Source organism: Plectropomus leopardus, chromosome 16, assembly GCF_008729295.1.
Source record: "Plectropomus leopardus isolate mb chromosome 16, YSFRI_Pleo_2.0, whole genome shotgun sequence".
NCBI classification, from domain to species: domain Eukaryota; kingdom Metazoa; phylum Chordata; class Actinopteri; order Perciformes; family Serranidae; genus Plectropomus; species Plectropomus leopardus.
Window position 1 is genome coordinate 17,674,259 of NC_056478.1, and position 16,299 is coordinate 17,690,557.

General features: G+C 40.0%; 1 protein-coding gene across 1 annotated transcript in view; it reads left to right on the forward strand.

Moving 5' to 3' along the window:
- Positions 1-2,064: 2,064 nt before the first annotated feature.
- LOC121955851 (apolipoprotein B-100-like) overlaps positions 2,065-16,299 on the forward strand; it is a 15,930-nt gene continuing 1,695 nt past the window's right edge. Inside the window, exons 1-26 of the mRNA XM_042503937.1 lie at positions 2,065-2,103; positions 3,164-3,376; positions 3,974-4,006; positions 4,168-4,280; positions 4,369-4,514; positions 4,621-4,768; positions 4,930-5,082; positions 5,562-5,686; positions 5,800-5,885; positions 5,988-6,432; positions 6,544-6,658; positions 6,741-6,887; positions 6,976-7,187; positions 7,316-7,511; positions 7,605-7,784; positions 7,894-8,097; positions 8,208-8,375; positions 8,469-8,674; positions 8,879-9,061; positions 9,150-9,280; positions 9,390-9,600; positions 9,689-9,861; positions 10,123-10,283; positions 10,372-10,481; positions 10,568-10,941; positions 11,259-16,293. Of these exons, the coding sequence (XP_042359871.1) occupies positions 3,322-3,376; positions 3,974-4,006; positions 4,168-4,280; positions 4,369-4,514; positions 4,621-4,768; positions 4,930-5,082; positions 5,562-5,686; positions 5,800-5,885; positions 5,988-6,432; positions 6,544-6,658; positions 6,741-6,887; positions 6,976-7,187; positions 7,316-7,511; positions 7,605-7,784; positions 7,894-8,097; positions 8,208-8,375; positions 8,469-8,674; positions 8,879-9,061; positions 9,150-9,280; positions 9,390-9,600; positions 9,689-9,861; positions 10,123-10,283; positions 10,372-10,481; positions 10,568-10,941; positions 11,259-16,293 (9,110 nt within the window). The 5' untranslated portion in view covers positions 2,065-2,103; positions 3,164-3,321. The remainder of the gene's footprint in view (positions 2,104-3,163; positions 3,377-3,973; positions 4,007-4,167; positions 4,281-4,368; positions 4,515-4,620; positions 4,769-4,929; positions 5,083-5,561; positions 5,687-5,799; positions 5,886-5,987; positions 6,433-6,543; positions 6,659-6,740; positions 6,888-6,975; positions 7,188-7,315; positions 7,512-7,604; positions 7,785-7,893; positions 8,098-8,207; positions 8,376-8,468; positions 8,675-8,878; positions 9,062-9,149; positions 9,281-9,389; positions 9,601-9,688; positions 9,862-10,122; positions 10,284-10,371; positions 10,482-10,567; positions 10,942-11,258; positions 16,294-16,299) is intronic.

Genomic DNA, 16,299 nt, shown 5'->3' on the forward strand with positions numbered 1-16,299 from the left:
GTGATTAAGAAGTCTACAGATAACCAGTGATTACACAGAGCAAAGCATACAGCTGATAACATCTGCACTGCTGTAGCTCTTTGAAATTGTCATGTGGTAATGTTATCATGCCACTTGATCATGCACCGTCAGGGAAGTATATGTACTATTTAACTACATTTTAACAATGGAACATAAATGAATGATAAAAATGAACAGTATTTAGAAAATAAAATCAGTGTTCTCAGTTTATTAAACAGTTGACCTTTATTCCCAGCAAACATTGCCTCCAGCTGCCCTGCAGGTTGACTGCACACGTCCGTTCCCTGTGATGCGGGTCACAGAGTTTAATCACTCTCATGGCCCAGTATCAGGTGGACAGCAGGATAATGTGCCATTTTCTCCTTTTTTTGACTGAAAATATAATTCATATTCATATAATATTAATAATACTAATAAGTGCCCGGTGGTTAAGTTGGTAGAGCAGGCACCCCATGTACAAAGACTGTGTCCTCGTGGCCAAGTCTGGCCCCGGCCCTTTCCTGCATGTCATCCCCTCTCTCTCTAACCCTTTCACACTACATCTCTCCTGTCTAATAAAGGCAATAAAAGCCCCAAAATATCTTTAAATACTACTACTACTACTACTACTACTACTACTACTACTACTACTACTAATAATAATAATAATAATAATAATAATTGAAAGTAAAACTGATATTAATATACTTTTAATGTGATCAGCTCACTGTGGCTCCGTTTGTTTCTTAAACATCTTTTCTGATATATTACTCTTCTGCTTCATCTTCTTGTAATTATATTTTTTACCGGCCAGACTTCTGAAAGTGGTAAACAGAATACATTGTCTAATACTAGATTATGTATGAACTCTGTTTAATAATTTCGTAATAAATTTTTTTAAGCATTATATATTTTCGTCTTTGGCATGCACGTGGTTCAAATACTACTTTATACTTCCACTCCACTACATTTTGAAAACAAATATTGTACTTTTAAATGCAGCGCTAAAGCTTGCTAAGACAATGGTGTTGCAGATTAAAAGGAAAGGCTGTTCTGCATTTCATGTCTTCTTTTTTTTCTACTTAGCCAGTTAGTCACAAGCTCATAAATATAAGCCTTTTGAAAGCAAAATCAACCAAAACTGACAGCTGTAATATAAAGTAATTAAAATTAGCTCCAACTTTACCAGCTGTAACATTTTAGTGATGAATACATCATGCATCAACAATTATAATACAGTAATACAGTACATACGATTCTCAAATCTGCATGATGAGTACTTTGACTTTAAGTATATTTTGATGCTCATACTTTAGTCATTTTTACTTTAGAAAAGGTTTGAATGCAGTGCTTTGACTTTTTTTGAGTGTTTCTGTACTATAATTTTACCCAAGTAAAAGATCTAAATACTTTTACAACTATTTTTAGACGTGTTTTCTCCTCTCCAAGGCCCTCTAAGATCACTGGGACCATGGAGATTAATTCCTAAACTGCAATAAGGCTTGTCGGGATAAAGCAGGATAAAGTGCATCTACAACTGTCTCTCAGCACAATGTTTTTATATCTCACTTATCTTATTCTACATTTATGTAAATGTATGAAAAATCTGACAGTGATGGATTATAGCTAAATGTCCCATGAGTCTTAAGCCCCCTTTGGACTCTATCTGTGTACATGTCTGCGAGTGCAAACACTGTCAGTATCTGTCAAACTTTTAAGAGGTCCTGATGGGTATATGTTGCAACAGACACTTACACAATGTTCAAATGAAGTTATGTGATCAATGTAAAAAACAGATAAAAAAAAAAAAAACCTGACGTGTTGTCTCAAACTTTGCATTGTAATGAAAAATCATTTTAAAAACTTTGGTTAATCCAAGGTTACTGCTGCTTGTTTATTTACTGCATATGCTGTGCCTGCCAACATCAAGACCACAGTCCATTTAGACAGAAAATCAAACTCTGCCTGAGCCTTTGAATCTTTGTAGATCAAAGTTCATCATCAGCCCATATTGAAGTTTGGCAAATGTTTTCCACATTTTCATTTTGGCTTGTGGCAGTGGAAGCAGAACAACAACATCAAACTCTTACAAGGTACTACACTGTAAGTACTATAACTGCAAGTACTTTAACTGTAAAGATTAGCTACATTCCCAGTTAAAACACAGATAATAGTCCTAATGTATGAGGTATTGTGTTACATGTACATAACAATAAAATTAAATAATGGAAAACTAGCCACTGTAGGTGAAAAGAACAAAGTTTTCACCTAGTTAACTGCTGCATTAACAGTACCTCTAATTAACATGCGCTGTTTTTGTTAAATGAACCAGAAAATAAAATGACAACACCAACTTTAAAGGACTGATTCAACATTTACATCACAGAGAAAATGCAGCCTTAAGGTATTTGGTTGTTGTTGTTTTTTTGTCAATATCATCAACGATAAAGCAGCTGATAAGTTTATCAACTTTTTTTTTAACATCTAGAGGGACTTTGTGTTTGGAGCACGCCTTGATCACTCAGTGTAAAGTAATGAGTGTTTATCAGTAACCTAATTCACACTGCAGCTGTGAGCTTGTTAACTTCATTGATTGACTTTGAATTTTTATTTTGAATTTGGTCCATATAACAATCTCATCAATTCCAGCTATGAATACAGTAAACTGAAATATTTCAACCAGATTTTTAAATACAAGGCTCACTCCTTTAGACTTAAAGTCATATGAATAGACACAATGAATTAAGGTTAATCACAGCAAATATAATTATTATTATTATTATAAAGTCTTATGCAAGTAAATACCTTATTTAAGCTTTTATCGTTAAATGGGCAACACAAAAAGCCTGACCTAGACATGGCTAAAATTAGTAAAATCATTGTGACTATGCAGCTGCTCTTCATCAATTTTTCAATTATATCAGACCTAATGAAGTCATATAAAACCATAAGTATCTGATAAGACTAACCATTAAATGTGCTTTAGTCTACCAAAATATTTCATCAAAAGTCCTGCATGCATTTTGATATCTACCAAAAACACTTTTAATGCAGTTATAAGAGGACATATTGAAGATTTAACAGATGCGATCAGTTTTGTAAGCATGTGTGCTCTGAGCAATGAGTATCTGTTTAAACCTTTTGCCTTTGTCCCTCCACACAGGAGGGTGGGGTGGACTTTGAGCATTTAAAGCACTGTCTGTGCCTCCCAGTCTCCTGAAAGAGCCCAGCTGAGGGTATAAAAGTGCCGAGCTGACACTGAGAAATCAGTCTCGTCTGAGTACTCGCCAATACCAAGGAGAGAGCTTCAACGAGCCCATCATGGGGGACTCAAAGCTCTGCCTTTTGCTGCTCCTCAGCACATCTGCCTTGGCTTGTAAGTACTTATTTGAACATTTCTTTTAGCGTACATGGCTAAACACTGTAATAGTTTGGGGTTTTTTTGTTTAGTTTGGTTTATAATGCCCACTGTTTTGCTACAAATTATTTCACCCTAAATTGCTTTGTTTTTTACTTTTTTTGAAAGGATGTAATGTTAAACTTTAAAAATAAGATTTTTTTTTTTTTAATTTTTTACTTCTTGCCTTGCTTTTGATGACCTCAAGCTTGCTCTGGCCAAAACTCTCACACTGCTTTGGACATTTTGGCAGTGGTGGCTGCCTGCTCCAATCGCCATGAAAAACATGCTGCTTTTCTGATCAAATTATTGTCAGAAATTCTGCATTCTAGATTTTAGAAAACAGCATAGGGGAAACAGTCATCTTTTTTCATACTCTCTTTTCTTTTTTTTTCATACTTATGCAGACCTGGAAATGACTAAAATCTAATTCCATACTTTCTCATACTGCATAGGAAACCTGATAATAATTATGATCAAGGACCTGTGGATTAGTGCAAGTGTTGTTTAGTAGTTGTAGTCACTTGCATTAGAATTACTAATAATATCTGATGTTTTCTTACTTTTTTTAAACAGTTGCCCAAGATGACGATCAGCCAACCTGTTTGCGTAAGTTACACCAGAATACTTGCTGCGTTAATGTTTTTGTTAATGCGATTATTTTAAGAAGTTTATTTTTATCCAGTCTCCACATTAAAAATGACTGTATGAAAGTAAATAGATAGCTTTTACATACAAAACCCCACCTGAACATTGTTTTTCTTCCCTAGTGGCCCAAAGGTACAAGACCCTACACAAGTATGAATACCGATATGAAGCCGAATCTTTGAATGCCATCAACGGAGCCTCACAGCTCAAAAACGGACCCAAAGGCGCTTGCACGGTATGAGAAAGCACAATCATCTTTACTCGTATGATTTTTCTCCCTCTCAGAAAGTAAGATTAAAAAAAACATCTACTTTCTCTCACAGGTTGAAATTGAAGTACCTCAGACTTGTAGTTTCATCGTCCGCACCACTGGCTGTAGCCTGAGTGAGGTGGTCGACATGGATGCAGATGGCAACCCTGTGTTTGGTCCTTCACCAAACTCTGATGCCTTTGCTGCTGAAATGGAGAAGTATGTCACTTTATTAAAAATCTATGAAGTCAAAATTACTTTCTTCTGAAACTACCCTATCTTTTGCCCTGGTAATTTAATTCAAGCATTTTACCCTCTCTTTTAGGTATCCTCTGAAGGTTGTGGTTGAGGGTGTTTACGATGTGAAACTGTACCCTGAAGATGGTGAGACAACAACCACTCTGAACATCAAGAGGGGTATCATCTCTGCCCTCGCTGTGCCTCTGCTGGAAGAAGACAAGAACAAATACATGGTACATTCATTAACCATGAAAATGTTTAAAACTCTGCATATTTTAATACCATCTTCAAAGTTAATCTGATATAATCTGAAGTTAAACTGATTTTTCCAGTTTAAAAGACTGCTTGTAATACAGTCTAAATATATACTTTTTCCTCCAATAATCTATTACAGCCCACTATCCATGGCAAGTGCAAGACCTATTCCACTGTCAACGCCAGAGAGGACATTGCGACTGACATCACCCTCAACAGGGACCTGTCTAGATGTGATGAATTTAGACCAATAAGAGATCACACCAGCCCAATGGCAATTTTACCTGGCATGGTAAGATATCCAATTGTCCATAGTGGCAACATGAACTTTTGAAAACAAAACTTTGAGTTTGATAGTTGAAGGTAAAAAAAAAAGTACATATACATGAGCCACATTTATTGTCATATATATTTAATCTTGGATCAAGATTCCCCCTGGTGCACAACAGGGAATGTTGTGTTTGTGAGGGCAGCAAAACTAATTTTGTAAATTAGGAAAGAAAAGAAAAAAAAGAAAAAAAAATATATATATATATATATATAAGTTAAGCTGAGCTGTCATAGGATCAATGTTAAAAAGATAAAGAGAAAAAAGTAAGAAGTAAGAAACTTAAACATTAACGACTAAAATTTCAGTAGTAAGACTCCACTGTGTCAAAAAGTACCTGTATATTTCATTGACAAGATGATGTTTCTGGGAAGTGCAATGCAAACTAATCCACTCTTTCATTTTGATTGATTCTTTTCATTGATATGATTGTCTATTTTCAGCACTACCCTCTTGCCCAGCTGATCAGAAGCTCCCAGACCTGCAACTACAAGTTTGACAATGTCAACAAACATATGACCTCTGGATCCTGCACTGAGAACCACATCCTCATTCCCTTCTCTCACAAGTAGGTCCAGCCTTACACTGTACTCTTTATTGTGCTCCATTATGTAGGTGCACAGACTTAAGTCTTGTGCAAATGACTGACAGTATTTGTAAGCAAGTGTTTTCTTCCAACAGAAAAGAAAATGGAGTTACCAACGTTGGAAAGCAAGAACTGACCCTGGTTCAGGTCTCTCCTCACAATGATAGAGTCTTCGACCACAGTAAGCTTTTTGTTTCATTTCCATCTCATTGAGAGTTGACTGTTCAAACATGTTAACTAATGGTAAGATTTTGTCATTAATACCATGTTGCTATTGCTATAGGTGATATTGTCAAGGGTCTTCACATGGACATTGTTGAGGACAGGAGCGCTGTCCAGGATAAAGATGCAGCTCTGAACCTCCTGAGAGAACTGGCCACTCTGCCCGAGACCGAGGGTGAGAGGAGGGCCAACCTCTTCCACAAGCTTGTCACCATGGTCCGTGGAATGAAGACTGAGACCCTGAGTCCCGCCATTCCAGAGGCTCTTGCAGTGTCCCGTGTCCTGACCTACCAGGTTCTGGTCCAATGTGGAACTCCTGAATGCAGCAGTGCAATCATGCAGATCCTCAGGACTTTCGACAGCTCCTCGCTCGAGGTTGATGCCAGTGTTTTTGCTTTGGGACTCGTGTCAAATCCCTCTGCCCTCTTGATCAATGACATGCTTGAGATGGCCAAATACAAGCCCAGCAAGCCCATCATGTATGCCCTGAGCAATGTTGTCAAGAGGTGAGCAAAGTTAACGTTGAATATCTGAATAATATTTCAGCAGATATTTTCCCTATTTCTGTAAAATGAGACATGGGCTTTAAATTCGTAATGTGTTTTTTTCTTCAACAGGTTTTACAAAACTCAGGAAAAACTGATCCCTGAGATTTTCTCTGTTGCTGAGTTCATGGCTGCCCAGTTGGGTGACTGTTCTGGTGACAAGGAAAACACTTTCATGACACTGAGAGTGGGTAGCCTTCCCTACAGATCAACATTTAAATGAAAGCAAAATGCAATGAGCACAATATTAAAGCATCCTTTGATTCTAGGTTATTGGCAACATGGCTCCAGCTCTGGTATCTGCTGGTCCCGCACTCAGATCTGCTGTGATCCAGTGTGTGAACCAACCTGCAGCTTCCCCAGCTGTGCAGCAGGCTGCCATCCAAGTCTTCAGGCTGACTCCCGTCCCCGAGGAGGCAAGTCAAATTATTTCAAAGCTTTGACACATCATTGAAGGAATCACCTCTACTGGTTACTCATTTTATCATTATTTAATGGTCACAGGGCAGAGAGGTTCTCATGCAAGTGCTTTTGGACAGCGCCAGCCCCATGCAAAAGCGCATTGCTGCCTATCTGGTTCTTATGAAGGACCCCAAACCCACTGAATTGGCCCAGCTGGCTAATGCCTTGCCCAATGAGCAGGACAAACAAGTCAAGAGCTTTGTGATCTCCCACATTACCAACATCTTGTCCTCAACTGAGCCAGAGACCCAAGAGTGAGTGAAAAAAGCAGTCACAGCTTTTAATTTTTGTTTCTTAAATTTGTTGTTTCACTACATAGTGAGTTGGTGTCCCAGTTTGAATACAATCTGATTTTAAACTACAATATTTGTTTTTTTGATAGACTGAGACAGAAGATTCGTGATGCCCTGCAGGGTAATGAGATCGGACCCACCATGGACCCCACCAAGTTCTCTCGCAACTACAGGCTTGGATCTGTGGAGGGCAACATGATCTTTGAGGGAACCAGCTACCTGCCCAAAGAGGCCATGCTTGACATGACTCTGAGGGCATTTGGCTATGACATCGACATGATGGAGGTAAACATTTTTAACTGTTTTGACAAGATTTGAACGTTAAGACAAGTTTTTCATAAGCTAAGTTGTGACAGTTAAAATGTGTCACCTTCACAGATTGGTATGGAAGGAAAAGGATTTGAGCCAACCATTGAAGCCTTGTTTGGAAAGAATGGCTTCTTCCCTGACACTGCCCTGAAGACAATGTACTTTGTCTCCGACAACATGCCACTCAAAGTCAATGAGATCCTGCAGAACATCCTCCCTGCTCTGAAGAACAACAGGATGAAGAGACAGGTATTCAAACCGATCTGTTTTGTACACATGATTAAAACAACTGTAATAATGATGATCACTTTTCCAGAAGGGAAAAAAATTGTATTAGAGCATGCACTTCTATGTCCAGGCTTCCCAGAACTTGATGAGGGAGATCGGACGCAACCTCAACAAACTGGTCAGGGAAATGAAGACAGCAGAGTCCCCAGAGGCAATGGTTTATTTGAGGCTTTTGGGAAATGAGCTGGGATATTTGAGGACCAACGAAATGGAGGAGATGGCATACTCTGCTGCCATGATGATTGACAGCATGTTCAAGATGTTCCCAACTGATGTAAGGAAGTTGTTTCTTTAAAAAGCATCACTGACATAAAAAAAAAAAATTGCTGTAACTTAGAAATTATGATTATGATTTAAATGTCCTATGTATCTTTTTTGTCAAAGATCATGAAGGCACTGATGACCAAGGCTGACAACACCATCTTTGCCCACTACATCTTCATGGACAATGAATTCTTCCTGCCCACTGTCACTGGTGTGCCTCTGAGGATTGCACTGTCTGGTACCTTCACCCCTGGCATCAAGGGTGGACTTCAGATTGCCCGTGATATGGTAATTTTTAAAAAATGTGTTTAAGTGACACCAATAACTTTAAATAATAAAGCCATCAACACAACTCCAAATTTCACCTTTTTGTCCATGCAGAGTGAGGTGACCGTCATGCCTTCAGCTGGCATTGAGTTTGTAACTCAGATTGGCTCCCACATCCCTGAATATGTCAACTCTGGATTGGAGATGCACACCACCTTATTCCATGAAAGTGGTCTCAGTGCCAAGATCTCCATGGATCGTGACAATGTCAAGCTGACCATCCCTGCTCCAGTTAATCCTATCAAGCTCATCAAAATGACGTAAGCCGAAGTAAAAACAAAACAATGTTATCTAACAAGGTTGAAGAGAGCCTTGTTTGTAGTGCTACATTTTTTTCTTTCTATAATCCTAACCTCATACAAATACTTTTGAGGATCTTATAACTTTGCAACAATGTCAACTTTTCTACATTTAGATTAAAACAGCCAAAATTGCATTTTAACTTTTCTACATTTGAAATTTAGAAACACCCTGGTGGCAGTGACTGGATCTGAGGTGAAGACCATCCCCCCTATGGTGATGGACAAGGTTGATGTCAGCGAGTGCACTCCCTTCTTCGCTGGAATGAAATACTGCACTGCTCTGCAGTACATTGATGCTTACTCTCAGGAGACCGCTCCCTACTTCCCCTTCACCGGAGACAGCAAGTGAGTGAAATTTTCTACCAACATATGATTGTCATTTAAAAAAAAATTATTTTGCAATATTGGCTATTTAACTGAAATATCTACACAGATTTGCTGTGGAGCTCCACCCCACTGGTGAAGTCACTGAATACACAGCCACTCTTGCCTACGAGCTCCTCAAGGAGGGAGAAGAGGGCCGGCAGAAAGTTGACACTGTCAAGTTTGTTCTGAGGGCTGAAGGTAATGTACAATATTGGAAAAAACCTTTTTGACTTTTCACTAGTTCAATTTGGAAATGTTCTGTTTTTGTGGATTTAACAATAAGAACCTATTGGTTGGTCAACAACAGGTGCAGCACCCACTGAAGCCAGAGCAATCATGAAATATAACAGAAGGAGGAATGTCATCACAGCTGACATTGAGATCCCTGACTACGATGTGGAGGCTGGACTCAGACTGGGTGTTGTTGATGGAAATACCAAGGGCAAAGGAACTCACTCCATCTCTCTTGACTTGATAAACAAGAACGTCCCTCAGCTCTCTCTGGTTGGCCGTGCCAAGTAAGAAATCTATTAAAAGTCCTCATAATAAAACATTCATTTCACCCTCATCAATGAGAGCATGCTAACTTCTTGGTACATTTTTCAGTCTGAAAGCCATGAAGGAAGGGATGCTGCAAATCCAACTCCTTGTCCCCTCAATCAATGCTGATGCCACCGTCACAGCTAACATGAAACGTGATGAAGACTTGGAATTGGAGCTTAAGAGTGAAATCAAGGCCATGACTGTCACCTCTGAGCAGAAAATCACAATGAAATATGGTAATGGGATTTCTAGTTACTCTATCTAAAAAATATTACATGACATTTCATTTAATAGTTGCTGACTTATTAGACAGGTGCATGTAAACTTTAGTTTTGTGGATAAAATTTAGGACCCCAAATATGGTACAATTTCAGAAAGAAAATGCCAAGTTTTATTTTGTTTAGAACAATTGGACTCTTGGATTAAATCTCATTTGGGTTTTAAAGAAAGATTTCCTCATGTTTTAGGATTCAATTGATTGTTCTCTATCATTGCAGATGTCAGCAAGATTGAGGTTGAGTTCAAGTCTGATGTTAACACTGACACATCCAGCTGGCCACAGGCTGATATGATTGATATGTATGGCAACCAGCTTCTTGACATGCAGGTGGGAGAAACCGACATGAAAATGCGTCACATCTTCAAGAAGTTTGGAGAGGTATGAATCTTGGATTCAACAATTCTTCACATTTTCTTTGGCAAAACATTGTGGAGCATGGAAAAAACCCTGCTTGGTGTTTTCTTAGGCAGCAAACAACTACATGGACAAGTATGGCATGGATATCCCTTACATTCAGAACTTCAGAGTGCCTGATATGCCTGAGATTTCCCTGCCAGAAATACTGTTCCTGAATACGTAAGTACAAAAAACTCTGAGCTAAATGTTTAAATTATTACATTTCTCTAAAATATTTATGGATTTTACTTTTGTTTTTATAACAGTGAGGCAAAGGCTGTCTACCACTTCAATGATGAGCGCTTCACTATTGCTGTCCCTCTTCCTCTTGGAGGAAAGTCAACGGAGGAGCTTAACTTCCCACCAGCTTTAACCACACCCAGCTTGTCTCTTCCCCACTTCGGACTGGAGATTGCCTCCATGGAAATTCCCATCCCTGAGCTTGTTTTCCTTGAGAGCCTTACACTGTCCATTCCTCTTTTTGGCAAAGCTGAAGTTTCAACTCAGATGAAGAGTAACCTTTATGACATGGAGGCCTCAATGGCCGCCGGCAAAGATGTTGTGGAGACACCAAGCTACTCAGCTAAGTTTGATGTGAAAGGAACCTCCCCACTCGACATCCTCTCAATAAAGATTGAAGGTATTACATATGAAATATCAATGATGATATAAGGATGTTATGTTATATCCTTTATTTACAGTTGACATTGTCTTTCACTTCTCGTGATGCAGTTTTCTGTTACGGTTACCAACTGCCACTGATGTAAAACAATTTGACTTGATTGTAGTTACAATGGTACAGTATTTTATGCTAAAACCACACTTAACTACTGGACTGTAGATACTGTATTTCTATAAGGTATACCAACAAATGAATGTAAAAGTTTTCACAAAAAGTAATCACACTTTCTAATTTTCTGTTATGATTCATCTTTACTTCTTTTGTGTTTAATTTAGGCTCTGGAATGGTGGCCACCACTGACTCCATCAAGGCCCAGCTGAAAAGCTCTTTGACTCATAAATTCCTCGACGCCAGTATTAGTATTGTTGAGGATGCAACCATCACAGACAAAATTAATTTGAAATCCAGCAGCAAGATTGAAGCCACTAGCCCATTTGGTCTCAATATTGCACTAGAGCACACTGGCATGACTGGAATCAACACTGAGGAAATCTCTGCTGACAGCAACTTCGAGGGAATGGTCAGGGCTGGACCCGTGTATGGCAAGACCATTTCAACCCAGTCGGTTTCCATCTTCCCACCCATGAGAGAAGCAAAGATTGATTCTATTGTCAAGGTGGACTCAACCATTGTAAAAGCCGAAAACACAATTGCAGCAACTCTGGCCAATGGAGAATTCTCAGTTGTGTCAAACACCAATGCCTTTGAAAACACCTTATCCCATGTTGCTGAGCTTTCCTTCAAAGACAGCAAGCTGTCTCTGAAATGTGATGCCAATGCCCTCGCTCTTGGCATGAAGATCCGCAACCTGGCTGAAGCCTCTGCTGGTGCTGGTGAAGTTGTCATGAGAATAGAAACAAATGCAGACCACTCTGAAAACCGTGTTTACTCTCTGCTGAGTGCCTCTCTTGATGTCAATGGTCTGGCTGTAAACAGCGATGCCACAATTAAGCTCCTTGAGAATGAGGCCACTCACAAGGCTACTCTGAAAATGAACAAGGACGGTTTGACCACAAGTGGTACAACCACCCTCCAGAGCCCCCTGTCCCTGGAAAACACTTTCAGTGCTGGGCTTGATGCTTCACAGGCTACTCTATCCATTACCAACAAGGCTGCAGTGCGTGACATCAAGATTGATAATACCAACACTCTGACCATTACTCTCTCTGGTCTTGACTTCAAGTCAAAGGCTGAAGCCACTGCCAGTAAGTATGCCTCTTACGACCATGATATCACCCTTGATGTAAAACCCTACACTGCCACTGCAAATGTCAATAACAACCTGAAACTTCTGGCGGCTAACTTCATTAATGAGGCTCAGCTGCAGGCAGAGCTTTACAAGATGGACCTGACTGGAAGCCTGAAAGCCATTTATGGTGAGGAAGAGATCAAGCACACCTATCAGGTCAATTATGCTGACATGACAGCAAATGCAAAGTGCAGCACAACAGGAAAACTCTTTGGAACTCACATGAGCCACAACACCGAGCTTGAAGTTATTGGTCTTGCTGCCAGGATCACCAATGATGCGCGCTTCAACTCACAGCCAATGCGCTTTGACCACACCATTCGCTGCAGCATTGTACCTTTTGATTTCAACCTTGATGCCATTTTCAATGCTGATGGAGACATGACCATGTATGGAAAGCACAGTGCCCAGCTCTATGGCAAGTTCCTCCTGAGAGCCCAACCCCTGGCTTTTGCTAGCTCACATGAATACAGAGCATCAGTAAACCAGCAGCTAGATAATGGTTTTGCCTTTGAGACCACTTTTGATAACAAGATGGATACTGTTCTGTCACTGCAAGAGCAGAAGACCAGTTTAAGAATGAAGTCTAAAATGAATGAGCATGCCTTCAACCAGGACATGAGTGTTTACAACACTGCTGAGAGAGCTGGAATTGAGGTTTCTGGTACCATCCTCACAAACATGCTTAATGTAGACTCCATGGAAAGCCAAGAATTCACCATCTCTTCTTTCCTCAAGTATGACAAGAACACAGATTCTCAAATAATTCAGTTACCGCTCTTTGAAAATCTGCCTGCCCTCTTGGAGAGCATCAAGGGTGTTGTTGTGCGTGTTGCAGAGGCACTGCAAGGGTACATTAACAATGAGGAGGTTAGGGCTAAACTTGAGCGTCTTCCCCTGCTTGTAAGTGAATTTCTTTCTCAAATGAATATTGAGGAGAAGGCTGTTCAGCTGAAGCAGTATTTCAGTGATTTTGCTGAAGAATATTTCATCTCCATGGAGGATGTGGAAGCCTCTTTGAGAAACCTGAAGGCTATCGTTGAGAAACTGCTGGCTGATGTCTCTTTTTACATCCAAAACTTTGCTGTTACAATGAAGGAGATTATTGTTAGTGGCAACCTCCCTGAAACCCTTATTCAGAACATCCAGGAACTGCTGAATGCCATTAACGAAGAGTATGATATCAAGGCTATGATTGTGTATGTGATTGATACCATGAAAGACATGATCCAGCAGATTGACCTGGAAAAACTGGAAGGCAGCAGTATCGCATTCTTGCGTGATATTGATTCTAAGTATGACATCATGGAGTCACTGCAGAAAATCATGGTTGAGGTCAGAAGATTTATTGAAAACTTTGACATGCAGAAAATGGTATCTTACCTGAAGGAGATCCTTTCATCCATCAACTTTAAAGCTCCCATTGATATGCTAGTGAATCAGATTCCAACAGAGATTTTCAGCGATATGACAGATTTTATTCAGCAAACAATTCAGGACTTTGACATTTTAGGTAAGATCAACACATTCTATGCCAAACTAAGAGAGCTGATTGTTAAGTTTGAGGCTGATAAAAAGGTTCAGGCTGTCTTGGAGAAGGCTGTCGATCTCATCAAGCAGTTTAAAATAGAGGACACTATCAGGGCTGTGGCCAAGATGGTGAAGGATGCAGACATCCCTACCAAATTCGTGCAAGTCTTCCAAAGTGTTATTGACTATTTGAAAGCAACTGAGGTTAAGGATATGATTAAAGACTTGAATATGTATATTGAAATTCTTGTGGAAAAGGTGAAGCCATTGAGTTATAATGACTTTGTGGATACTGTCAATCCAATTATTGCGGAGTACACAACTATGGCAAATGAGCTGATCAGGACTCTTGAAATCCCCCAGAAACTTGAAGCAACAAGAGGTTTTGTTAACCTTCTCTTGTCCTCTGTTAGCAGCTTTATGGAAAGTCTGAGAGACATCAAAGTTGCAGACATGATGAAATCTGTAAAGGATATCTTTGATGGGGTTGTGCTTGACAGCCTTAAGAGATTTGCTGAGTATATAAAACAGGAAATTACAAATCTGGATATCCAGGCTGAGATTACTTCTTATCTGAACTTTGTGAGCAAATGCTACAAAATGGTCATCTCCAAGATCAGCAATGCATTCACCAATTTGGTTGAGATGATTCCTGCACCAAAAATTGTCAGCGAGATTCAGCAGATCATTGAAGGGCTCATTACTGAACTTAAGAAGGCTGAGTTGGGCATGCCATCCTTCACTGTTCCATTCACTAATCTTGTTGTGCCTTCAATGAAATTCAGTATGGATAAGCTTGAACAGTTTGAAATTCCAACACAACTCGACATCCCTGACATTACCATCCTGGGAACCTTCACTGTAACAGCCAAATCAATTTCATTTGATGACATCAAGCAGAGAATCATTGATCTTCTTGATTTCATTGTTAACTTTGAGATTACCATGCCTGATGTGGATGCTTTCTTTGGAGAGCTGACCATGAACTACATGCCTTCCATGCCTGAGATAACCCTCCCAGAAATCTCCCTTCCTGAGATCTCATTCCCTGCCATCCCACAAGTGCCTGTAGAAAAGCTTGTCAAGTCCCTTCAGCTTCCTGAGTTCTCACTGCCAACCATTCCAGATCAAATCATGGTCCCATGCTTTGGTAAACTCTATGGTGAGATCAAATTCCAAACTCCCATCTACATCGTCAAGACTTCTGCTGAGTTCCAGAACTCCACTGAGAGTGAAATGACACCTCAATTCACTGGATTCCTTACTTCCCAGGGCACATCTCCAAGGTTTGAGATTCTTAATTATAAACTTGACGTGACTTCTCGTATTGCAATCCCAAAAATGAGCCGCATTGTCTTCGCAGAAACTCTTAAATTGAACCATCTTAATTTTGGAGTTGAACATCAGGCATCTGTAACTCTTTATGGACTCTCAGGCCAGGCCCAAGCCAAAACTACAGTTAAAGTCACCACTGCACCTTACACTGCTGACTTCATGAACACAGGCTTTATTGCAATGGAGGAAGGAATGTCTGCCTCTCTTGATACAACATACAATCATGTATCTGACTTCCCAATTTTTGATGTCAAGAGCCAGGCATCTGTAACCCAGAAAGTAATTGCTCGCCAAGATGGCTACACCCTCACCCTAACAGTTGACAATACAGGCACTGGCAACGTAAATGCTCAAGTAAGCACCCACAAGAGCAACTTGCAGCTGTCACTCACTCCCCGCATTGCCACACTGACATTCTCTGGTGACACAGACTCTCCCATCTTAAAGATGAAACAGCAAATTACTGCTGAATCAGGGCTCCTTACTTATTTCAAGTTTAATATCCGCAGTGAGGCAGATGGAGCTGTCATTAAGAACAGTCTTGTTCAGGCATCTGGACATGCCAACCTTTATGATATGAAAGCTGAGCTGAAAGCAAGCCATGACACTGAGCTGTATGGTGCAGTCACTGCAATCCTGTCCAATGGAATCAACATTGTAGTCCGTCCTTTTGAGTTCGTCTTCGAATTCCAAAACAAAGGAAATGCTAAGATCAACATTTTTGAAAGTCTGACTGCTAAGATAGATCTGCAGAATGATTACACAGCTGTCTTCAAACCTAACAGCCAACAGATGAACACAGTCACTCTGGCTCGTCTTAATCAGTACAAAATCTTCTACAACCTTACTGTTGACAATAATGAAAATGAGGCCGGCATCTTTGTTGCCATGGATGGAGAGGCCAATCTTGACTTCCTGACATCCCCCATCAGCATTCCTGAGATTGACCTGCCTTTTGTTGATTTCAAATCTCCAGCTATCAGTGATCTGAACTTGTATGAGCAGACAGGATTGAAGAATATTATAACTACTACTGATCAGTCCGTGGATATGGACGCCAAGATTGTTTACAAGAAAAGCCAAGCTGCTCACCTTGTTGGTATGATGGGTCTGATCCAGATTCCCTCCGTGGGTAACCTGATCACAGAGCTGTCTGTCAAGTCTGCCATCATTAATCTGAATGTCAATGCTGGTTTGTATGC